At 40.6% G+C, this 26,513-nt stretch overlaps 1 protein-coding gene across 1 annotated transcript in view; it reads right to left on the reverse strand.

Moving 5' to 3' along the window:
- LOC308343313 (microtubule-associated serine/threonine-protein kinase 4-like) overlaps nt 1–26,513 on the reverse strand; it is a gene marked incomplete at both ends in the record, with an annotated part of 321,206 nt that overhangs the window by 16,507 nt on the left and 278,186 nt on the right. The window contains one exon of the mRNA XM_080804336.1: nt 16,674–16,709. Coding sequence (XP_080660462.1) covers nt 16,674–16,709 — 36 coding nt within the window. The remainder of the gene's footprint in view (nt 1–16,673; nt 16,710–26,513) is intronic.

Raw genomic sequence — 26,513 nt, forward strand, 5'->3', positions numbered from 1 at the left:
TTGACCACCACAGGTTTGAACTTCATGGGGTCACTTATACACAGATTTTTCTGGATAAATACAGTATGGTACTGGAAATACATTCCCTCTATGATTTTCTTAACATTTTTTTTCTCTAGTTCACTTCAAGAGTACAGAAGAAATATACAAAATAAATATTAATCTACTGTTTATTTTATGGGTAAGTCTTCTGGTCTATGGCAGACCATGTGGAGATAGTTCTTGGGGGTGTCATAAGTTCTATGTGGATTTGTGACTGCCCGGGCATTGGTGCCCCTAACTTCTGCGTTGTTCAACGGTCAACTCTACATTGGTTTGCACTGAAATTCGTGAGCAGTTTCCCACACACTGCTGCCCTGCTCTTGTGTACTCCACGCAGAGCAAGTGTGATGCAAAGCATCTTACCACAAGATGCTTAATACGGGAAGGGAAAAATGAAACAAGATGGGATCAGGAGGGAGACAAACATGAGAGACTCTTAATCTCAGGAAACAAACTAAGGGTTGCTAGGGGGTGGGAGGGTAGGGATAGGGTGGCTGGGTGATGTACATTGGGGAGGGTATGTGCTATGAAGTGTGTAAGCCTGATGATTCACAGACCTCTACTTCTGGGGCAAATAATACATTATATGTTAGTAAAAATAATTGAAAGAAGAAAGAAAGGGAGGAACTAGCTTAACACATAGTTAGACAGAAACTTTGACTTCTGGCTTCCAAGGAGACATGGGAGAGTCCTGTGAAAGCTACAGGAAACACACACAGGTTCCCACACAATGTCAGGGATTTCAGAAAGCTGTCAGGTGTCCAGACTGAAAACACTTTGTTGGAAAATAAGTATAGTTTAGAGGTGCTTTATTCTTTTTAATTAGTAAGCAACATGCAACCAGGAAAGAAAGAGTGGGGACCAAAAAATCGAAACTACTTGCATCACCAAAAGGGATCAGGAACAACTAATAGGTTTGGGTGGGAAATTTTTTGCTCAAATAAAGGTATACACAATTCAAAATCTCACAAGCTCATTTTCAGAGAGTCAAATTTAAAAAATACCTCATTGTCACTGAAATATTTTTATCGGAAATTTTTCTACATAAGAGGAGCACATAAGTACAATGCAGGCAGAGTAAATTATCAGAAATATGAGTACTAAGTCTACTCCAGTTAAGAGACATGGGCACAATCTATGGGTGGCTAAATGTGGTAATAAACGATAATGAACTTCAGATAAGCAAAAGCCACTTTAGGCTTTGCAAAAGCCAAAGGCTTTCTGGCTTCCCGGTGTCTGTGGGTTTCAAAATATGACCTCTGAACAGATGAGAATTAAAGGATACATCTATCTAATTGGAAATACTGATGAAAAGTTGTGTTTACAGGTTGCGAAAAAACCACTAGGTAATATTTTGAAAACCCCAACACAGCATTTTGTTGAAATTTATTTTAGCCAAGCGCAGATTTTGAATAAATAAAAGGACTTAATTGCTAAATTTCATGGTGTGTCATAGAGAAAAATACCAAATTTCACTCTACCAAAGATTAATAGAAAAATCATAATAAAAACTCCAAATTATTTACATAGCTTAAGTAGATATCAAAGATTGCAGACATGCTCTGAGGAACACAACTAATCATCAACCCATGACCCATGCACAGCTAATTACCACCCAATACGGAGAAAACCTTCACCACCTATTCAGTTTATAATGTGGCCCTCATATCAAGGTTTTGTCATTTTTGGTCTTAATAAGAACCAGTCATGCAGGGAATTTAATTCAAAGTGCAAGCACAATTTTAACATTAAGTTTATTTCATCTCCTTTTTTTCCTCCACTTTTTCCTTTTTATTTTGAGAAGAAAGCAAACTGTGTTAATTCCTGAAATACACAATGTACAAGGGTGGCCTAGAGTTCTCTATCACCTCCACTTGTGAAATCCAACTCTCCAGCTAGAATGAAATAATAAAACCAAAGTCTTCTACAGAAAGGGCATCTTGTGAAATCACCATTTGAGTAAGCAAACTAGAGGTTAACACAAGACATCCATTTCTTGGCTTGGCCTCCCTCTCTCAAAGCCCAGGAATTCCAATGAAAAAGCCAATCTCATCTAAAAGTGACGAAGTTTTTGTCATCTTCCCTAGGAAAGGTGGAAGAGCTTTCCCTGATCAACACTGCCTAGCTGCTCATCTCTAGAAACCTCTCAAATAATTCCAAATGAAGTTTGACAGACTTAACTACGAAAAAGCCCTCTTGGTTAAGATATTATGAACAGCAATTCAGAATGGACAGGTAATGGAAGATAGTCCATATTTTCTATTTCTTACCAGCTAGGTTATCTTTTGGAGATAACATCCGTATCACCACCACCTCCAAAAAAAGAATGCTGGATGCACACCTGTTTTTATAGCATTTCCATATTTTCCTGAAGATAATGTGACTTCACAGTTCCTTCCATACACAGTTCACCCTTAAACAACACAGGTTTGAACTGTATGGTTCCGCTTATATGTGGATTTTTTTTTTTTTATAAATATAGTACCATACCATAAAATGTATTTTCTCTACCTTAGGATTTTCTTATTAACAGCCTACTTTCCCTAGCTTACTTTATTATAAGAATAAACCAATATGTGTTAATTCACTGTATATATTATGGCTTAGGCTTCTCATCAGCATTAGGCTGTCAGTAGTTCAATTTGGGGGGTAGTCAAAATTTATACTCGGATTTGCGACTGCATAGGGAGTCAGTACCCTTAAACACCTTGCATTGTTTAAGGGTCAACTGTACTTTAAAAAGTGTCGAGGAGTGCCTGGGTGGCTCAGTCAGTTAGATATCCAACTCTTAATTTTGGCTCAGGTCATGATCTCATGGTCCTGGGATCGAGCCCCACATGGGGCTCCATGTTCAGTGGGGATTCTGCTTAAGATTCTCTCCCTCTTCTTCTGCCGGTCCCCTTAACTTGTAAGCATGAACACGTTCTCTCTCACTCTCAAATAAATAAATACACCTTTTTAAAAAGTGGCGATACATCATCAGGTGTCTGTATTCCCATACTGGTTGGAATTTCAGTGGGAAGCTGAGTCCTGCATTTGAGAAACTGAATGGTGTCCCTTTTCTATAGTATCTTAACATATACAGTCTTTCCTGGCAGGAACACAGCTTTCAGTAGACTCTGAATATTTTCAGTGATGGAGGCCAGGGACAAATAATATGGATAAACGAAATACAAATAATTTTTAAAGCTTCTAGATTGCTAGAAGCTTTATAATCTAGGAGCTTTACAAGATAACAACTAGAAATTAATAAATGAAAACCAACATAATGTCATGCCCAATCTGTTTTTTTTGTTCAGCTGCTAACTAGAGTAACTTCATCAGGAATGCGTTAAGAAAACTGTGAATCAGAGTTAGCTAGGCTCCTTTTTACTAACCTCACCACTCCCCACTCTTCCAGTCAATTAATCAATCAATCAATCAAGGAAAGAATACACATCCAAAACCAGGGCAGAAATTCCTCTCCTACCATAAAGAATTAGGATCCTGGGTGGCTCAGTGGGTTAAAGCCTCTGTCTTCGGCTCCGGTCATGATCCCAAGGTTCTGGGATCGAACCCTGCGTTGGGCTCTCTGATCGGTGGGGAGTCTGCTTCCCCCTCTCTCTCTCTGCCTGTCTCTCTGCCTACTTGTGATCTCTGTCTGTCAAATAAACAAATAAAATCTTTTTTTTTTAAAAAGGGAAAAAAAAGATTAGGATCCTGATATGTGCCCAAAAGGCAAACACACAATTGATAAAATCAACAGCTTGAGGGGGAAATGGGGTAATAAGGATATGAGGTTAGGACTGAACTTTCAAACACTCTGCTAAATGTATGAAACCTGATAAAAATAAGGGAAAACATGTTCAGCGAGAAAATGTGACATTTTACATACTTCAAGTATAAAGGGAGAGCATTAGTTGTCTTAAAAGTACTTCAGGCAGGAGGTACTTTTTAGGGTCTCACATCACTGTGACTTGTAGACACTGAGAAAATGACTTGGCCTTGTTAGAGATAAAGTTCTGAGCAGCGGTGTTTCCCTGAAATCTGGACCTCCATGAAAATCGTCATCTCTAGGGGCTAGCTGTGAATCCAGAGCTGCAGAGAAACATGAAGAGTTCAAGAAGGCTGAGGACAGCTATGGCAAAACCTTCATTTATCCCACGCAGCTGCACAAAGTATGTCTCGCCCACAGCACCAGGTACTGAACCTTAGTCCTGCCCCAGCAGTTGGGTAAATGCCCATCATCCCTCCTCTCGGGCCGCCCCTGAACGGTCCCAAAGCAGCCTCACCCATCTTGGCTTCCTCCCTATTCACTGCCTTGTATGGGACCATCAGACGCTAAAAGGATCGGGAACCCACCTATGAAAGCAATTCTCTACTTTCTTGCTTCATACATTCCTCAAGAAGTCAAATATATGCTGTCAGGCAATTTTTCATTCCTTGAATGATTAAAAAAAAAAGTTTCAAACTTTCTAATTATTGCTCACACACCCCTCACTGATACACTCCCAATCTGTCCAGATCCTTTCAGTTTTGTCCTTTTTGTTCACTATCAACGACACACACCACTGACCCAAGGAGAGTCCATGTCTGATTGAAGCTAAATTATTAGTCCGTTTTGGAAAGCCAAATAATTTTCCTCTGGTGTCAGCTGATTAACTGTATGAGAGCTACACTTCTTATCACTGATACGCCATGTTCTTTTCTGTTTTCAATTCAAATCTCTAAAACAATGGTAAAAAGCAATGAAATGCTCACATCAGTGTTGTACTGCCAAGATAGGGATGCTGCTGAAAGTCAATGTTGGCTGGCAGAAAATGGGTATGACTAACACTGTCTACACCATTAGGAAACAGAGTTCTGAGTAAATAAGGGAGCAGTTAAGCAGGATACATTTTCACAATCTTCTCTTTGACTTCATATAGAAGGTGCCTTAGGGGGGAAAAATGTCATGGGGCACAACAGACTAGTTCTTCTTTAGGGCTTGGGAAGAAATTCTCCTTTCTTCCTTTTCCTTGGACTAGTCTTTTCTTCCTGAGATACTATGTACTCTATAGGGCAGTGATTGGGGTTCCTATGGAGAAGATCTCTGGATCAGTTAGGATTAGGCATAGCTGTAACTGCATATGACTGGTAACCCACATATGTGGCTTTAACAAAACAGCTTACTGCTTTCTCATGTGAAAGAGGTTCAGGAGGGGCGCCTGGGTGGCTCAGTGGGTTAAAGCCTCTGCCTTTGGCTCTGGTCATGATCCCAGGGTCCTGGGATCGAGCCCCGCGTCAGGCTCTCTGCTCAGCAGGGAGCCTGCTTCCTCCTCTCTCTGCCTGTCTCTCTGCCTACTTGTGATCTCTGTCTGTCAAATAAATAAATAAAAATCTTAAAAAAAAAAAAAAAAAAGAGGTTTAGGAGCCCAGAATCCAGTGTTGGGAGTGGTGACTACCAGATGGTCAGACTCAAGCGACTTGCACCTTCCGGTTCAACCATCCTTAGTAGATAACTCTATCCTAATGGTCTCGTCAGGGACCAACACGGGTGCAGGAGCTCTAGCCAACACAGATGCATTCCACACTGGAAGGAGGAAGTAAAAGAAAAAGGATTCTCACAAACTGTGTATCTCCTGAGCAACTTCAACTTAGATCTCCCTGGTCAAAATGTAATACCACCGTAACTCTATCTAGCTGTGAGGTAAGAAGTCTCGTTAGGCATAGTCATTTAATTGAGCACATTACCACTGTAACAAAAATCACAGTTTTATCTGTGAACCAAAATGGAATCATGGATACCACGCACACAGCTGGGTATCTCTGTCAGTGTCTCTGCCAGTTTTCATTCTCGGCATGAGCCTGGTCTCGAGGGACTCCTTGAAGCACCTGAAGGTCCAACCTTGTTCACTAGACACCACCGCCAAGGATGGCAGTCTCCAAGGAGGGAAGGGCACACCGGTTCCACATGTCCTTTTGCATCTTCCCCTAAGCACTCTGACACGGCAGGGAGAAAGCCATCAGTGCCTCCAGGCCTGCCCAGATGCCTATCCCCAGCTCATCTCAACAACATACAAGGCAGTACTCTAAAGGTACATCCTGAAAGTTAAGACACCAGATCACAATTGTCAGAGAAACAGTGTGATAAATGGTGAGAGGTTTCCAGGTCCATCCACAGAGGACCACTTCACAAGTAATGGAGCAGAAACAGCAAAAACAGTACTCATTTGCCATCATCTAAAGTGGAACTGATTGGATTTCGATAGATTACTCTAATGAGGTGTAGAGGAGAGCCTGGATAGAAAGAAAAAGGAAGAGCAAGGACCAGCTCCTACTTCCTGCTGGCTTTGTTCTCTGCCAAGTACACCCTTCCAATGCTCTCTCCTGAACAAGCAACTTGTGTTTGTTTTTCCAGTCAGAGGAGTCCAGGAAAAAAGAAGGGGGCATTGCACAGACTACAACAAGCTCGAACTGGACAGCACTTACTGGCAGGGGGAATCTGCCTTCCACATTTGAGCAGGAGGAATAAGAACAGAGGGGCTTTTTGAATTGAACTGCACACCTCAGAAAATACTTAGTCCTAACCCTCAGTACCTGTGAATGAAAACTTTATTTGGAAATAGTGTCTTTGCAGATGATCATTAAGGGTGAATCCTAATCCAATGACTGTGTCCCTATGAAAGGGGAAGACTTGGACACAGGAAGAGTCATGCACACAGGGGAAATGCCAGGTAATGATGGAAGCCAAGATCGAGGTGATGCATGTACAAGCCAGGGAGCGCCAGAGTGCCAGCCAACCACAAAGATCTGGGAGAAAGACCTGGAACAGATCCTCCCTCATAGACTTCATGAGGAACCAACCCCACAGACCCCTTCATCCCTGACTTCTAGCTCCTGGAACTGTGAGATAAGAAGTGTCTATTGTTTAAGCCATCAAGTTTGTTTGCGGCACTGTGTGATGGCCGCCCCAGCACACTAATAACATGGGGTGACTGGATCACATCCACTCACCTCCGTAAGCCTGGGGCAAAGCTCCCTTTCTCTCAAGTGTCCACACCTCAAGCTACTTGTCAAGGGCCACCGTTTTCCACGACCATCATTTATGTAACTGAGGCTCCAGGCATGCATGTTCTACAGGGTGGTTCAGGACTGTTCATCAAGACAGTGTGAGAATCAGGGGTAGCCACAGGACCCTCCACCCTAACGTGGATCACCTACCACTGTGACTGAGACCATGAGAAGTCAGACACTGCACAGTTGGATACCTATGTGTCAGAGTCTGCTGACACTATACCAAGAGGTAACCGCCAAAGGCTTCTGCAGAGACAGAAGTATCTGAGTCGAAGAAAAAAATGAGAGCAAAGGACCACGGACAGAAGGCCCTATAATCACTTCTGGTGATGAACAGGTTCACATATGAAAATGTATTCTCTTTGTCAATTTCTCTCAAACAGGTTTCTCTGCCTCCGTAACACCTCTCCTTTCTCTCTCCTGGCCTTTCTGTCATAGCATGGGGCTGGAAGACACTGGAAACGGAAGAGGCTGAAAAAGCTGGTGAAGAAAGCTAAGCCTTTTAATAAACAGAAGTGAACTGGAAGAAGTCTCACTTCTATGCACATCCACTCTCTTTTATGGTTTTTAATGAAAAATCTAGGGAGGGAATAGTATAATATACCCACCTGGTTATCAACAACTACTCAACTTGACATGTCAAAAATAAATACTGTTGAGGCCCTGCTCCCACTCCATGATCTTGGTTCCCTTCCTTCCCTGAAGAGGTAACCACCATCACAAAATTGGTCTTTATTATTCTCATACATGCTTTTACACGCTACACTTCTACCACAAAAACATCCCACCTAAAATGATGGTGTTCTTTGGCCACGTTACCCACTGGTTCCCTTTTTCCCCCTCTCTTTTCTTTCTTTCTCCCATCTATCAGAAGAATAATTATCAGATAAATGTATTCAAAAGGATGGCAGTAATAACCACAAACAGCTATTTTAATTCCTATCAATGAATATCTATTTTATTCACCTGTGTAACTTGTTCCCTTCCCCCACAAATCTGTGATTTAAGGAAATCAAGCCAGAACAATGGGAAGTACACTTTGAATAGGTATCTATCTCTGGCACTCAATTCAGATTGGTAAATGGAAGTGTACATCACTTATGCTTAAAATTCTCCTGGAGAAAAAAACCGAATGGATAAATTAGAAGTTAGGATAGTATTAAATTTATATTGTACTTCTTAAATTTATTTATTTATTTATTTATTTTAGAGAGAGATAGAGCACTCAAGCAGAAGAGGAGGGAGAAAGAATTCCAAGCAGACTCTGTGCTGAATGCAGAGTGTGACCTGGGCTCGATCCCTGGACTCTGAGGTCACGACCCGAGCTGAAATCAATAGTCGGACACTGAATCAAGTGAGCCACCCAGGCGCCCCTTGTACTTCTTTACACAGAGGACTAGAAAAACACTGAAATATTAATCAGCAACTATTTCATCACTTTTACCTGTTTTCATAAAAGACTTAAATGCAAATAATGAAATAACACTGCGCGAGACACAAATAAATTAAGCTGACAAGCCAACATCTACCATCATATTTGGAGCACATCACGTTCTTTAAAAAAAAAAAAAGGATTTTATTAATATTTATTTGAGAGAAAGAGAGCACAAGTGGAGGGAGGGGCAGAGGTAGAGGCACAAGCAGACTCCCTGCTGAGCATGGAGCCCGACTTGGGACTCGATCCCACAACCCCATGATCACAACCTCAGCCAAAGTCAGATTCCTATCTGACTGAGCCAGCCAGGCACCCCGAGGAGCTCACCACATTCTTATTAGAAGTTGGAACAACTTAATGTAGGAATTCAGGAATTGCTCAGTCAACTAAGGTGTTAGTCAATGAGAGTGTTAAACAGCGGGAGAAATAAGGGATTTGAAAACACACAAAACAGTATCTACAAATATTTGTGGCACAACTCTGACACGCCAGGCATGGTTCTAGACACTGAGGATACAGCAGGGACCCAAACCTTCTGGCCCTAGGGAGCCTCCATTCTAGCGGGACAACATGTACAAAGGTACAATAATGATATGTCCTGAGCAACTCTGGGAAACCCTCCCTGATCAATGAATCACTCCACAAACCACAACTTGGCTAAGAAAGGCTGCAGTGCTGGTTTCGGGGGAAATCTTAAAAAGCCCCAAGTGTTAGAGCAACACAAAGAAAAACTGTTCTACTCCCTAAATGAATATGTCATCTCTCTGTTGACTACGGGAACCTATTAAAATGTGTTGTGAGAAGTGATTTTTCTGCACATAAAAACTAAAAGCTTCCTTGAACCTAAACAAATACTGCCAACAGCTGCAGAAAAAATGTGAGCGTTTTTGAGTTTTCCGAAATGAATTACAGAAAGTAAGGAAATGCCTCAGTACCTAAACAAGCATACATGACCATGAGTAACAGCCCAGCTCATCGCTCTCCTGGCTCTTCCGTTCAAAGGCACAGCAAATGAGCCCACATTTGAGCAGAGTACTCAGCTCACCTATGACTGGTCGAAGCTCCAGAAAGTACCTCCCTGCTGGAAGAAAAACACGCACCAAGAATCAATCATCATCAAGTAATGAGGAGTTTAAAAAGAGCCTGAAGAGAAACAGACTAAAATGCTTTCAGGGACTATCTTTACATGGTGAGATTATGGATGAAAACTTCTATTCTTTATACTTCTCTACTTTTCTACATGGAAATAATGAGAAAAAATGATAAATGCTTTATGATCTGAGAATTTTCACAGCAAAATAAAATGCTACTCCATTTCTTAAATGCTAGGCGCCTCTAACACTATAGACACCTAAAGGAAAAATTATTTAACGCATCAAAAGACACAAGTGAAAGCTACATTCGCTGCTTTTTAAACTGTCTTTCCTTTAAGTGATAAGATAAGGGGTAATTTCAAATGCATCTTCTCCCAGCTGTATTTTCTAGTTTTACAATGGTCACCTGTGTGACTAATAGTAAGTATTATTTTCTATAAAGACCAGTTGGCTGTAACTTATTAAGATATTACAAATTAAACATTATTACTCAAGAAATGGACAACAGGAATACACATATCCGTTTCTGCCACAAGAACAGTTCTTGGAAATGCCTCCAGGTTTGAATTCCTTCCCTCTTTACAAGGACCCAGGGAAGCTCAGAGAGATTACAATGCACCAACTCTTCATAAATTAGCTATCTCCACGGAACAGCAGTCCCCGGTCTTCCGCCATCACTGCTCTGTCAACATATCAACACCACGTCTGATGAGTCACTGACAGGAGACGGCAACAGGGAGAAAATGGAACAGGAAGGTCTGGTTCTCAGGCCTCTATCACATTACATACATTGCAGGATTGAAGTGTTTTCTGATGATAGAAAAACAACTGAACTCAGGGCCAGCTCCCTCTTGATGACAGGTTTTTAAAGCTCATCTTCGAGCTTGCTTCTGCTCTGAACCCCATTTCCCAATCATCGGACGGTGGGTTATGAAGGCAGAGAACAATTTGTTACATCTCTGAATGCCTCCAGCGACAAGGCCAGATTCCATTAGTCTTCCAACCAACAGCCTGAAATATACAGTACTGGGCTCTTAGGTGAAGGTCAGTGCTCAGGGTCACAAACATGAGCAGAATAATTTCTACAGGGACAACAAAAAAGAGCCAGAGCTCTGCCCTCCTCAACAGAGTCATTTACAGAGAAGCAGGATGGCAGTGGCCCCAAGGTGTAAGGCAAATTAACCTTGGGGTTTCTGGTGGATGCAGATTCAGGATACAGTACCAGCAAGCCAATTTTAGTATATGTGCTGCCAAAGCGAGCACAGTACCAGCAAGCCAAAAACGAGAAGATAGCCTGAAGTATGTGAGCCACAGCCTCACAAGGTACCTACAGTCCTCAAAGCACTTCGTCACTGGCCCGTTCCCTTTCTTTTTCAGGCAGGTCTCCCAATGGCCGGCTAGAGAGATATTTTTTCAGCCTTCATTTTTAAGGCTCCTGCTGCCAACACCTGTCTCAATTGTCATTGGTTGACCCCTAAAGATGGGCATGAGATTCCCCAATATTAACGGACCCCAAGAGAACAATTCTTTCTGTCAGGCTCACATTGGGTACGAAAGCCTTCAACTCCCTGGCATTTCTTTTAATCAGTTATACTGCTTTGGGGCTCATTTCACAAAGCCATCTGGCTTTGCAAACATCAATGCAAAGACTATGAAAAAACCCACTTTTTATTGTGGCCCTGCAATGGGGAGCAATCTACTTCAAAGCATGTTAAGCTCCAAGGGTTCTGGTGTGGAAATAGCTGGCTAAGATTCTTCATTGTTCAGACATCCAAGGAGCCTGGCCCTCTAGAAGATAAAAGGATTCTTCTGAAAGCACCATGTAAAGGAAAATATTTGTTCAGTCACAGTGTCCCTACAAATGTGATCTTATGCTCCATGGCTGGGTGTCTAAGAAGATGAAAATGAAGGGGCCTTAACAGATCTGGTGGAGACCCGGTCAGATAAATTAAAGGTTGGGGGACATGTGCTGTCCTAAATTGGAGAATGCTGAGGTGCCCTCCTTCCTGTGAATATTCTACTCATTCTTACAACATGTTCCATATCTCAGGATGGCATTAAGGAGAAATGCTTTGATTTTTTTTCTTCCTACTACTGAATACAGGTGCAATTATATATATATATTTTTTCAACTGCAATTATATTTAAAATATCTTTATATTCTACTGCTTTGAGAGGTTCACTTTTGAAGTTTTCTATTCATACATTTCAATAGTCCTACCCCTCTCTAAGAGATTGTAAGCTGGCCTTGGAAAAACCCAATAGCAGAAGAAGGTACCAATGGAAGTGGTTTGTTTTTTTTTTTTCTTTCTCCAAATAGCTATTCCATTCATTAGAATTTGAATGGTAGCAGAAATGACAACAGAAAACTCGAGGAGACTGACATTCCAACATTTAGATGTACAAAAACATCGTGGGGACTAATAACTCGGGGTCAGATTTAATGTGTCATTTTAAAAAGTTGTCCTATGACATGACTTAACTTGGAAGTTAGATACTGATGGCAGTACGTGTCCCCAGCTCATAAGAGGTTTTCCCAAAGCAGCAGCTTTCCTCTTTAAGGCACAGAGAGGAAGAGTCATGGACTACTGACCCAGCGGCTTGACCTGCATAATGGAACAGTCTCAACACAGTTCTCAAGGGTGAAACGCCCTGACAGCAGAAAGGACAAGTGCTTAGGTCACACTCACAGCTGATTTATAATTTCTGCCACCAGCCCAGGGACAGGGTGGGAGCTCACTCCTAAAGACATAAATCTTCTCTGATGATACTACACTTTGCTAGCAACAGACCTATTTAAAATCGAAGCAATATGGAAGTCTCACACTTTACACTGGATCTGTTGCATCAATATTTTCTTCCACCTCCCATGTGTGGAAGGTTTAACATATTCTAGCAGTAGACTAAAGCAAAATAAAGATGAGAAACTGGTGATACTCTACTTGGAGATCATTTCAGACAGTGCCAAACACATGAAAGTGATATTCAGTGAGGGTAAGATTTTAACAAGGACAAGAGGATAGGATTAAATTACTCCAATGGTACGTGAAGTTACATTCTGCCTTGGTCACTTGGAGGCAACCTTGGCAAATCTTAAAGTGAAAATCTGCACAAAATATTTACCTTAATTCAGGTTTAATTTCTAGTTTAAGATTTTTCGATTGTTTGAAAGTACAATATCACATAAGGTGTTCTGTTTCAATGCGATCTAGATTAAGAATGACTATTAGTTAAGGTGGGTTCCGGTTTACCTCATCTCATTAGGTCCAGGAATGATATCTGCAGGCTTCGGGAATATTGCTTCAAACCAAATACCTGTGATGTTCTGGGAGCCATGTCACTGTTTTTTCGGGCAGCACAGGAGTACCATCACTGGCTTCACATTTTTTTGTCAAGTGCAGGGATTCCAAGTAACCCTGGTCAGTTCATTGAAATCAGCAGAGGTGATGTATTCAATACAGTGTTGCAGATGTGGGGGATTGTCCTCCTCATTCTTCCTGTCCTGTGAACATTACTCTGATTTTTCTGGTTCTTGTATCCTCCCCATGTCGGATTTCAAGGTCTCTACTCAGAGTGGCTTTGTGAACACACTGTTGATATACTGTGGGAACTGCGGTTTTTCTGGCTTCAAGAAAAAAACTGATAAACAGTCATTCCAACCCTTGACCAGAGATGGTGGTTTATGTTTGTTGTTTATGCAGTTTATTTATGATGGTTGTTTATGTGTGTCTGACAAACACAGAGAGGGGTTTTCTATACTATTTTTATTTATCTCTTCATTTACTTAAAGATTTTATTTATTTGTCAGAGAGAGAGAGAGTCTGCACAAGCAGAGGGAACAGCAGAGAGAGAGGGGGAAGCAGGCTCTCCACTGAGCAGAGAGTCCGATGTGGGGCTCAATCCCAGGACTCTGGGATCATGACCTGGGCCAAAGGCAGATACTTAACCGCCTGAGCCACTTAGGTGTCCCTCTCTATCCTATTTTAAACAAATTTTCCTAAGTCTCTAGGATCAGGCAGCCCTAAAGCTACTTGAAGTCTTAACTATTTGACATTAGTTTTGAAAACAATTCCTTTATTATTAACCTTATCATACCCTTACTTACTGTTTGTTTGTTTGTTTGTTTGTTTTACTATGCTTTTCAGTTCCTGCAATAGCCTGCATATATTTAAAAACAAATTTGTCAGGGCCCCTGGGTGGCTCAGTTGTTAAGTGCCTGTCTTTGGCTCAGGTCCTGATCCCAGTGTCCTGGGATCGATCCCCCAACGGGCTCCCTGCTCAGCAGGAAGCCTGTTTCTCCCTCTCCCACTCACCCTGCTTGTGTTCCCTCTCTTGCTGTGTCTCTCTCTGTCAAATAAATAAATAAAAATCTTAAAAATAAATAAAAAACAAATTTGTCTTAAAATTAACAATGTAGAATTTATATCCATGATTGTATTTAAAATATAGTCCAATGATATCTTTTTAAGTTTATGTTTATCAACTGTCAGTGTTGATCCTGATTAAAACTTGAGGATAGGAAACAGAATCTGAGTGGATTAAAACACAGTCTCTTTGGCAACACCAGAAACATGATAAGCCTTTTATTTAGCACTGTTTATATCACTTGTTCAACCTATGACAGAACAAGATCGGGGATTGGGGCTTTTGGTAGGCTCAACTTGTTCAATGGCTTCTAAGTATCATTTCCTCTGTCACTGAAATTTCCACTAGGGCCCTGCAGAAGAAATTCCTTCAATATGGTTTATCTGACATGAACAGCTCCACCCCCACACATACTGTTGAAAGCATCCTTGAGCTTTAGCACAAAACAAAAATAAACAAATCCATTCTGAAACCAACAAAATGTTCCCTACCCCAAATCATGGCTGCCAGTTATATTCCTGAAAGAGTCTGGTTGACCTTTAGTGGAAAGTAATATTAGAGGCCAGAATGCAGGGACATGAAGTGTCTGCAGGATGGTACTGGATCTATGAACTGGATGGCAGCTGGGAGCTAACTGTTCATTACCTTTAGAACAGAAGAGAAAAATTCCACTTGGCTATCTATGATTTAATAAAGATTCAAAGTTCACATAGACGGTTTAAATTTAACTCTAACTAAACTAAGTCCTTTTTTTGGTCTCAGTGTGAATAATTTAAATGAATTCCCTCTCTCTTTTCTAAATTACCATCTTTAATATTCATACACATGCCCAAAATTGCCATACCAATTAATTTATTTGAATTATAATACCATTAAAAGTACGAAGAATCTCATTTTTTAAAAACATAATTGTTTTTTGTCCAAGTATTTCATTCAATAATAATCACAATACATTAATTATTTTACCATTTCATTTTTGGCTACAGAACTAATGGTTTTTTCTAATTAATTAATGAAACATGGGCGGACTCTACATGGGGAAGTCCCTTTGCTTTCATAAGCAAAATACAGACCTTGTATGTGTTTGTATATATGTTTATCTGTAAGACAACGTTACTATTATTTTTATCACATGCATTTTAATGTTTAGCTATAATATTTCAAATCCCCTCAGAAAAACGCAGTTATTTAGTGTTTTAATATTATAAGTAAAGTTTCCAAAAAAGCAACTGAGAATATCAGTGAACACAATTAAGTTATTATCACAGTAACATAAAGTTGAGAAGTATCAAAAACATGTAAAATATTAGACAACTTTACCCAAAATTTCAGGTGTGACAGTTTCTTAGGTCAAGATTATTTAAGGTTTAGAAGAATGAAATCATAAAAGATCGCAAGATACATGGTTTGTTTTGCCCGTCTACAGTTCTTTCTTTACATTATTTAGATAGCCATCAACCAATCCAAGTCTGAGTATATTTTATAGTTTGGCACATAAACAGAAATACAAAGTATTACAAGGTCACAGTCACTGAGGGCATTCATTACTGTAGCTTTAATGCAGTAATCTAATTTTTGGATAGATTTCAACAAGTCATGCCTGTAACCCCCATTTCTCCATTTTGAGGTAATTGTACAATTATCACAGACACAAAGTAATATCACATTTAAAGAATCAAAAGTCACAAAAGAAATAGGTCCTCAGTTTATCAATAAATATTTTCCAATTAGTAATACCAAGTGAAGAGATCCCCAAACTGAGAATTACTAATTTAATTCTATTTATTATATATTGTTATATGACCTTTTATATTCAAAACATTTAAGATAAAATTCTCCAACTTTAAGTTTTAAATTTAAGAATGGAAAAAACAAATGGCTAAAAACAACAATGAAAACTATGAGAAGACCAGTGAAGGACAACTTACCAGACATTACAACTCCCTAGAAAGCCACTGCATTAAAACAGAATGGTGCTGGCACAGAAACGGATAGGGATCAGAATACAGAGTCCAGAAATAGATTCAAATACATATGGCATCCTTATATGTGGCAAGATAACATTTCAATCCTATGATAAAGGTTCTTGTAATAACTTCAAACTAATAAAGACAGAATCCTACTTTGTATCATGTACAAAACTTAAAAACTGCAGTCAGATTTGAAGGTTTTAAAAACTGGGGAGAAAACAGAGGAAAATATTTATATGACCTTGAGATACACACACCACCCTGAACAAAACAGATTAACTCAGAAGCAATAAAGAAAAAGACAGACATATTTGATTGAATAATAATTAACAATTTTTATGTGGCAAAAGACATCCCACACAGAGAGAACGATAAAGATATATTTGCACACATATAACCAGGATTAACATTTCTAAAACACAGTAACTCTCAGAAAATACAAAAGAAACACATTACCAAGCAGAAAAATGGGCAGTGGAAATGAAGATGAAGTGAAGAAAAGAGAAATTCATATGGATAATAAACATATGAAAATATTTTCAACATCAACAGTAGTGGAAAAAAAGGTAAATGAATGATCAGGGGCGACTAGATTGGTAAGAATTAAAAGGAGCAATGACATCTAATGCTGATGAGAATGTGGGAAATGAGCACTCTTACACATAAATATCATTTGCTATTCCTCTGAGGAAAAGAATTAGCTTTATCTGTTAAAATTAAAAATACACATACCGTTTGACCAAGCAATTCCACTTCTGGGAATCTATCCTATAGAAGAAAAAAAAAAAGGACCAGTACGTAAGGACGCAGGTACAAAGATGTTTACTGCAGCATTGTTTGTTGTGTGGCAGAGGAAGAGGGGGGCCTGGAAATCGCATAACGCCCAGTGATGGGAGAAACAGTTAAATGAAATGTGATATATCTATAATATGCAATTATTTAAAAGAACAGGATAACTTGGAGGTAATGAAAGCAAACTGGTAAGGTAAGAAAAGCAAACTGAAGTGCCATAATCCCATTCTTAAAATGGCAGCCACAGCAGCAACAGAACAGCATGTGTGATGCACTCACATGTACATGAAGGAAGGCATGGAGGAATACAGACCAGACTGACAACACCTACCTACGGCTCAAAGTGGAAACAGGGATTAGAAGGGAGAAGGATTACTCACTTTCTCTTAGTGTATTTCTGTGCTGTTTCACTAGTGGCTAAGGGCACCATGATACTCTTAAAATTTTCAAAAATATATTTAAGAAAAAATTATTAATTCTTATTAGTGGTAGTAGAGCCGTATTTCCAGACATTCATCCTCAGTGAAACAGTAGCAAATAACTATTCCTTTCTTTGATTATGCCAGTCAACACAGTATTCATGTTTAATTGCTTGCCCAGTCACCATTCCATCTCTCTCCCATATGTCTGTTAGCATGTGGTTTGGGTGGGTCAGACTCCCAGGGACACCTGAATGGTCTAAGGTAATTCTGTAGACAAGAAACACAACTGGAGCCGCTTCTAGAATTTCAATTTTCTAGTAGTCACATTTTAAAAAATTAAAAAAAAAAAACAACAACACATGGGAAGTATTTCCAATCATGTACTTGCATTCTAACTCAATAAATCCCCAAATACTACTGTTTCAACATATACTTAACATACAAATTATTAATTAGCTATTCCACATTCTTATTTCATATCTCAATTTAGATAAGCTGTATTTCAAGAGCTCAATAGCCACATGTGGCTAGTGGCTACTGTACTGGATAGCATGAGTCCAAGCTAATGGAAGAATTGTTTTAATGTTACCATATTCAAGGGGGACATATAATTTAAGATGGCACACTTAAAAAAAAAAAACAACTCATCATGACAGAAGAAGAAATATTTTCTTGCGACAAGAATGAATAAGAAAAAAATAACCCTGAAAACTCATGGCAGCCATGTAAAGTTCATTTATTTTTTTCAGCCACTTTGAGTGAACTTTTCTTTATGACCTGCAATCAAAAGTATCCCAACTGAAGGGCTCCTGGGTGGCTTAGTCGGTTAAGCATCTGCCTCCAGCTCAAGTCATAATCCCAGGGTCCTGGGATTGAGTCCTGCATCAGGCTCCCTGCTCAGCGGGGAGCCTGCTTCTTCCTCTACCCTTGCTTCCCTGTTCTTGATCTCTCTCTCTCTCACTCTCTTTCTCAAATAAATAAATAAAATCTTTAAAAAAAAGTATCCCAATTGATATTCATCTATGGCCAACGCCATATCTAAACAAATAATTTCTTCTTAAGCAAATTAACTCAGATGTTCAACACTTCTTCCATTTATCTGCAGTCAAGCCATGTTTTTGTTAAACTAGCTTTATTTGGTAACATTTTTAGATATCTTCTGGAAATACGCCTGAAGATTTCCACAGACTAATTCCTCATCATCCAGAATAACTGTCCATGGTTACAACCCAACAGAGTAGTTCTCCTCAAGACAATACAGACAAGAGGAGCCAAAGAAACCTATCGGTTTCACTGTCACTCTACTCTCTTTTCTAGTCCTTCCTCCCCAGACCAGGGTTCCCCAACTTGAGTACTATTGACATTTTGGGGGAGATAAGACTTTGTTGGGGAGTGTGGTTTCCCTGAACATTGTAGAATGTTTAGCAGCATCCCACTAGATAATAAAAGAAATCCCACTCTCCCAGTAGTTGCAACAATCAAAAATGTCACTAGGCATTGTCAAATATTCTCTTTGTGGACAAAAATTGCCCCTGGCTGAGAACTACTGTTCTAGAGCAACCACCAGTTCAAGTCCACAAGTAACCTTCATTGTTCTGTTAGACTGAGTCACTGTAGAAAATATTAAAGTTTGTTCCCTGTATCACAAGCTTTCCATAAACACATGAGGTTCTAGAATCCAATCTGTTCATGTCTTCCTCCTCCCTTTCCAACTATGCTGACCCTGAGCTCTCCATTATATTCTTCTTTCCAGAAGAAATGCACCTATTTCCCTCTAACTTCAGCTTGAAATAATTCCTTGACTGGCTTCCAGTACAAACCACCCAACCATTTTTCTTGGGCTTCTCTGAGGGGATTTTTCTTATAAAATATTTGCTCACTCATTTATAGTCATTCATTCCTCAATTCAGACTCCGCCAACTACGCCACCCAGCTCCTCCATCAGTCCATGTTGGCAGGCAACTCCACCCCTGTCCCTCCACACTGTAATAACTCACATTTTATCCTCCCTAATCCATCTCTAAGATTACAGTTTCACTGTAACCACCACTGGAAAACTTCACAGCTTCTCAAACTGATCTACAAAGTTAATTCAATTCCAGTAAAAATCTCAACAGGTTTTTGTTTTTGTAGAAATTGACCAACTGATAAAAAATTAAAGAACCTAGAATAGCCAATACAATTTAGGGGAAAAAATCAAGATGGAGAATGGACACTATCTAATATTTAAACTTAGTATAAAGCCACAATAATCAAAACAATGTGGTATTGGTATAAAGACAAATAGGTCAATGAGAAAGAATGTAGTCTATAAAAAGACACATACAAATAAAGACAACTGATTTCCAACAAGGATAAAAAACAATTCAGGGGAGAAAGAATGATTTGTTCAACAAATGGTGCTAGAACAATTAGATACCTATATGCAGGAACATGAACGTCAATCCATATTTCACCCATACACAAACTGAATCAAAATGGATCGCTTAAATTCATGACTGTAAAATTCAGAACTATAAACATTCTAGAAAAACAACGGGAGAAAAGCTTTGTGATCTGGATTAGGCAAAGATGGTTAACCATGTTCATTTAAAGGACAAACTGATAACACAGACTTCATCAAAGTTAAAAACATTTGTTCTTCTATCAATGCTGTAAAGAGACTGGAAACACAAGCCACAAGTTGGGAGAAAATTTACCAATCATACATCACAGTGTTATCTATAATGGCCAAAAACTATCAGCAACCCTAATGTCCATGAACAAATGGATGGATACTCAAACTATGCATAATCAAACTGTACCCATTCAATATGACATCACTTAGCAATAAAAAGTAATTCATAGGGGCGCCTGGGTGGCTCAGTGGATTAAAGCCTCTGCCTTTGGCTTGGGTCATGATCCCAGTGTCCTGGGATCGAGCACCGCATCGGGCTCTCTGCTCAGCGGGAAACCCGCTTCCTCCTCTCTCTGCCTGCTTCTCTGCCTACTTGTGATCTCCATCTGTCAAATAAATAAATAAAATCTTAAAAAAAAAAAAGTAATTCATAGATGAATCTCCTAATAACTAAGCTGAGTGGAAACAAAACAAAACAAAAAAACAGTACAAACAGTATTGTTGCATTTATTGAAAATTTTGGAAAATGCAAACTAACCTTTAGGGATGGAAAATACTAAGAATTGCCTGATTTGGCACGGTGGTGGGGGGTAGGGGCAGCGGTGGAGGTAGTCCTAACAGACCAGTAAGAGGAAACTTCTGGGCATAACTGTTTCATTCCCTTGATGCGGTGGTGGTTTCACAGGCATATGACAAAGTTTATGAAACTGTGCACTTTAAGTGCAGTTTATTGTATGCAAATTTTTCTTGCACAAAGCTGTTTGTTTCTTTTTCCTTTTTAAAGGTGTTGGCAGGGGTGGGGCACTCTTAGCTGTTGGGGAAAACATTAGCTGCTAGATCACGTAGGGCTCTACTGCCCTTAGCGCAGCTGAAACTGGGTCATGCTACATGGAATTTCATGAGAAGAAGCTTTTCTGGTGTGTTTTGCGTGCTTGTTTCATACTGTTTTAAATTCTGCTGCGGAGTAATACAAACGAAATCCATTTCATTGGGTACTTAACATACAGCTTAGGTGATGTTAAATGGGAGCCTACAGGTGTGTGCTGGACAGAGAGAGATCTGACAGAGCCTCAAGAAGTACCACTGTCCACTACCTTTACTGTAATTCCCCTTTTAAGTTATCTCCCCAAACAACGACCACCATGACTGTTCCTCCTGTGGTTTTCAAGATAAGTCTGACCAACATCTCTCAGAAAAAGGGAAAGAAAAATGAGAATAAACTAAGTGGCCTGAATTCTCAAAGATAATAATTAAGTAACATGCTTTAACCAGATGTTTGATGACAGTGTTTTCCCCTGCAATTCTATCAGAGTCAACTGCATTTACATACAAATTGATAATACCTTGGAATCCCACCTGAAAAAAAGACAAAAACAAAAACAAAAACCAACCCTGTTCCCCTAAGACATAAAACCCATGTACTGACCTATTAATTCCTTTTTGGTATGTGATGCCAAGTGCATTTTAAAAATTATACTCCATTGCCTTCAAATGCTTCTTTAATCCACAAGGAGTGGTTTTAGCATTTAAACTAATCTATCCTAGACATAAAAAAACCTTCTGCTTATTCTCCCAGATAATTGATTCTTGATTTGTTAAGATACTAAACACTATGCTTTATACCCTGAAATGCCAAACCCCTGGTGATCTCACTCATGTGCCCCATGCAGAGCAAATACCACTTAGTGCCTCAGCACAGAGGCCAAGGGGAGCTAAGAAAAGAACACACCCCCGCCTTGTCCTGCTGCCAGCTCAGAGGGATGGTCCCCACTGTCCCTGCATTAAACATTACCCTTTGCTCCACAGCAGCTACAGAAGGAAGTCATATGGTGCCAACTTCTCAAAGCAAATACCCTTTTCAGTTCTTGAAACATGAAAATAAACCCAAAAGATAAGCTCGGCTCAAAGCTGGCCTAAGGAAAGGTACAGACCACCCCCAACAGTCACATGAAAAGACAGCACTGGAAAATCAGGGTTTAGTAAGAGATTGACACCCAGGGCTAATGCCATTCCCATGTTAATCCCATCGATCTGGATGACACACGGAAGTTAGAAATCACTTTTCCTATACAATAAAGAGCACAAAGCATATGCCAAAGTAATATTTTCTAACAGAACAAGAACACTTTTCACAGAAACATCTATAAAATATGCAAAAATTTCTTTAAAGATTTTATAGTTGTAGAATAAAGGCATTTCAAAATCTTTCCCTCAATATAATATGCATATTTGAATTTATTATGATTACAAAATTCATTTAAAAAAATAAAAATTTATCCTTTTTTGGTAGCTCAAATGGATGTCACCTATTTCCACATGCAAGTAAAATTCATAGAACAGGGGCACCTGGGTGGCTCAGTGGGTTAAAGCCTCTGCCTTTGGCTCGTATCATGATCCCAGGGTCCTGGGATCGAGCCCCACATCAGGCTCTCTGCTCAGCAGGGAGCCTGCTTCCTCCTTTCTCTCTACCTGCTTCTCTGCCTACTTGTGATCTCTGTCTGTCAAATAAATAAATAAAATCTTTTTAAAAAATAAAAAAAAAATTCATAGAACATACTTAAGGAAACTCTTCCCCCCCATTAGAGAACTCTCTGCATAGAATTTCCTTATGGTACTACTCAAAAGTTACCTGGGTGGCAATGAGGTAAAGCAAAGCCCAGAAGGCCACGGGAAGAGATGTGTCCAGCTGCTGGCATGTTCTATGGTCTCATCTTATGTTCCACAACCTGAGCATGCGGAAGCCCTCTAACTCATCCAAGGAGAGGGGACTTTATCAAACAAAATGTGAGAAGTCAATGCACGTGTATTCAGATGAAAGAAATGACCCACCAGGATTCTCAGAGCGTGAGAACCCTATTGCAGAAAAACAAAGAGGGAACCCTCAAATAACTTCTCCCCAGCTGTGGAGGTTGGACAGTCAGCTGCCACAAAGAGTAAAAGGGCAGGGAGCTGAATTCTCCGGCATCAGGAATAGCTGAGGAAACAGGAGATTCTAAGGAGAAACATCAAGACACATGTGTGATCTTGCAGCTACCACCCACCTCTCCGAGATCCCCCTCAGAGGGCCTGACTCACTAACACACCACAGGGGACCGAGGACAACAGAGAACTTGGCCACTTGGCTCATGTCTCACAGAATAATGGACAGCACTTACTGCAGCTGGGACTGCTACACCATACCAGCCAGGCTCTACCCAGTCTCCAGATTAGTCCGACTAAACCTTGTTCCCTGGCAGTTCTGGGGTGTAGCTCAAGACCTTCCCTTTGGTTGCAGTTCTGTGTGTGAAACTCAAGAAGAGTTGGGGTTAAGCTTTCCAAAATGTTCCAAGAAACCAGGACAAGCATGGTAAAGTCAAGCATACGGTGGGCATCTACCATTTATTTGATCCACACTGTGGACGTCAATGCTAAAACTCCTGTCTTCCAGAACAAAGCACATCCATTTCCTTGCTGATTATGTCTTTCCAACTCAAGCACGCTCTTAAAAATGAAAGGTTGCTTTCCAATCCCTGGAGGTAGGAACCCTTAATTCTGGTCACAGTTCACAGTCAAGGAACTAGACTAAGCACAAGGAAATCTCAAATCCTTCGTGTTGTTAGTTCCACACTTCTCAAATAAAGGTATGTCCAGTCAGAGTTCTGTTCAGGTTTCTTCCAGGTATGAAATTCTGACTAAAATTTTTGGTACGGACATAAATAATAGCCCGCTTCATTTTCCTCAACACCTGTCTACCCCAAAACACAATTTTAAGAACTGAACTGTATAGTATGCTGAGAAAAAGGTTAGGCAGGTCTAGGGTGAGGGCTTATTCTGGAAGAGGGGCCACTGAGCACACAGAGTTCCCTCATAGCCTGACGACACAGAGCCAGAACATGTGTGGAGTCCGTCCCCAAAGCACATCTAGAAACCTCCTGTTACCAGGTTTGACCATCATGGGATGCAAGGGAACGGTCTACCCAAGGGTATGGGGCCAAACGCCCTCTTAAAAACCTCACCATTGACAAAAGCTGTGAAAAACCCCAGCTCCTCATAAAATGCTCTGCAAATGATCTGGCTTTAAAGTAATTTTCCCAGCCTACTTTGCAGTCTTTGGTCTAACTCTAGAGAACAAAAGTAAGAGATAGCGGAGGGGATGGCACAGGGAGGGCTTAACTGCCGGTACTCTTTATTTTACAGAACACGTACATAGTACTTAAAGTAGGCCACAGGCTGTTGTAAACACTTTACAAATATTAGCTGATTTAATTCTCAAGACACTCCCCATTTTACAAATGAGGAAACAAAGACACCTAGAGGCTCAGTGACCTCCTGAAGGTCACCGCACTAGTTAAATGGCAGAGATAGGATTGAAACTCAGGCAGTGTGTGTGGCTCCTCAATCCATGCTCTGAAATGCCCACTGAGGAACAGACCTGAAAAGGTGGCTTTTAGTGAGAAACCAGAGGCAACCACCCACCGGCCTCAGGGGTTGCTGTACAAGCCTACACAAGCCTTGCAGAGTGAGGAGTGCTCACTGAAAAAACTCCCCAAATTCCTGTTTGATTCGGTTTTGTTAAAGAGTTATTCTGGCAAAGATGAAGTAGAGAACTTATCCTCTGGCCTCAGGGGCATCCAGAAATCCACTTTGCCACCATACACACCCTGAAGCTCTAACAACACTTCTCAACTGGGGAGGGCGAGGAGAGCATTTTAGGCTCACATGGAGAACTGGGTGATGGTCTGACAGCCTCCACCCCAACACACCCAGATTCTAATCTGCACTCCCAGGTGTGTTTGGAAACGCACACACGTATCTTGAGAACCCTCCCTAGGGGACCTAGCCCTTCTTGCCTTGGGGCAAAATTAAGGTTTTCCTACAATTTTCTAAGGTAAGAAGATCAATCCTACTTTGCTTCTACCTGGCAGGTCTCCTCCCAGCTCACTTCACGGAAGATGAGGATAGGCATAATAAAGGACGCTGCAAACACATGCCAAATACCAAGCCAGCTCTTCGATGAATATATAAATGCAATTGACATTCTTTCACGGGCTGCAGTCCTCTCTTTACTCTCAGGATATATTACACCATTCTCTTTTGATATAAACATGCCACTTTAAATGCTAATTCAGACGCAACACTCAATTTCTTCTTCGTTTTGTTTCTGGGTTTCTAACATTAAAAATGACACTGGACTTCCATTCGGCTTTGACAAGAGATATTGTGAGTTTTTGCTTCCATATCTATGGGTGTGGGAGAGAAGAAAGTACTAAAAAGGAGGCTAATTTATTTTAAAACGCATCCAAACAACAAGTGTGGTTTACACAGCCTTTGGTGTCGAATTAAGCCCTTTCCCTCCATTTCAGGAAACGTTGCCCTCCCCTTGCTGAAAAACTCACAAAATCTAATGCAACTCCATTGTGAAATGAAGGTAATTCCCTCTCCTTGCAGTCTAGACTGAAACTACTCATTTTACTCAAACTATTTTTCCAAACAGTTCGTCAAGGGAGTACGCTCTGGCTGAAACACAACCAGTGGGAAAATAAGCCTTCTTTTAAAAAAACAGACATTTCTACACATGCCAAGTACATCGTCCCAAGCCTGTTAAATTACGCAGAGGGCCACTTCCCAGCTGGTCTCAAAACGAGAAATTCCAACCTAACCCTGTACCTTGAGTTCAATATATCTACAGTGAGATGAGCCACCCTCTACGTCCAGCAGGCCCAGTTCCACCAAGAACCTTCGGACAACCCTTAGGGTCTTCTGCTTCCATTGTCCTGACCACCCTCTGACAACACTCTCCCTCTGCTGCTGACTCATCTTCCATCCATTTCCTGCTCCTGCCCCAGAGACACAAAATTAGAAAGAAGGGAAGTCAGTCTGCCACTCATTCCTACGTTCATTAACTTACACGTGGGGCAAAACAGTTCTTGAAGGCTGCTCCCCTATCTGGTGGCCTCCTGTCCCACTCGCCCAGCAGACGAATTCCAGTAAGGAACCGTTTGCCTCTGTGCTAAACTCAGCACAGTGACCTGTGGCCCAAAGCTATGACGAGTCCATGGGACACCGAAGAGAAAACACCTCTGAGCTCCAACTGAATGGATTTCTGATACGAGGACGTCTGGCACCATGGAAGATATATTTAAGATGCCTGTCTTCTCTGTACATGGGGAGGTGGGTTTCCTAGGAGACCTGAAACAGCTGGATGCCAGCAGACAGCTAGCTACGGGTGCCATACCCACCCCTGCTAGCCCCCAGCCGCCTCCAGAACACAGAGATAGCAGACGGAAAGCATGAATGGAGAGGGGACAAGACTCCAGGGAGAGGAACAATTACTGGATACAACAAGTACTGTTGCTACATCAAGAAATTAAAATAAGCCAAGACTCCTAAGATGTCTTCTAGGCATTTCAATCCTCCCAATGATTGCTGGGCATGCAGAAACACACTTTTTCAGGACCTCTGTGCACACCAGGAGTGGCATCTGCTTGGGTTTCAACTGCTGGATGCCGCTTTAAAAGGTGTCTAGCCAAAGACCTGGCCAAGTGTCATGTCACTGATTCTACTCTAATCAAGTGGTAACTATTCACATAATTTTATGAATTCTACACCAACCCGGCTCCATAAAACGGTGCCCTCTATGCTCATGATTAAAAGACATAGAAGAGACACTATTTAAGTAGCAAGGAGAATTTCCTTGCTAAGAATAGATACTGCAGTTTCCTTCTCTGTGTGAAGACATCTAAAAGATAGCTGGAAAACAAC

Source organism: Martes martes (genome assembly GCF_963455335.1).
Source record: "Martes martes genome assembly, chromosome: 5".
Taxonomy (NCBI): domain Eukaryota; kingdom Metazoa; phylum Chordata; class Mammalia; order Carnivora; family Mustelidae; genus Martes; species Martes martes.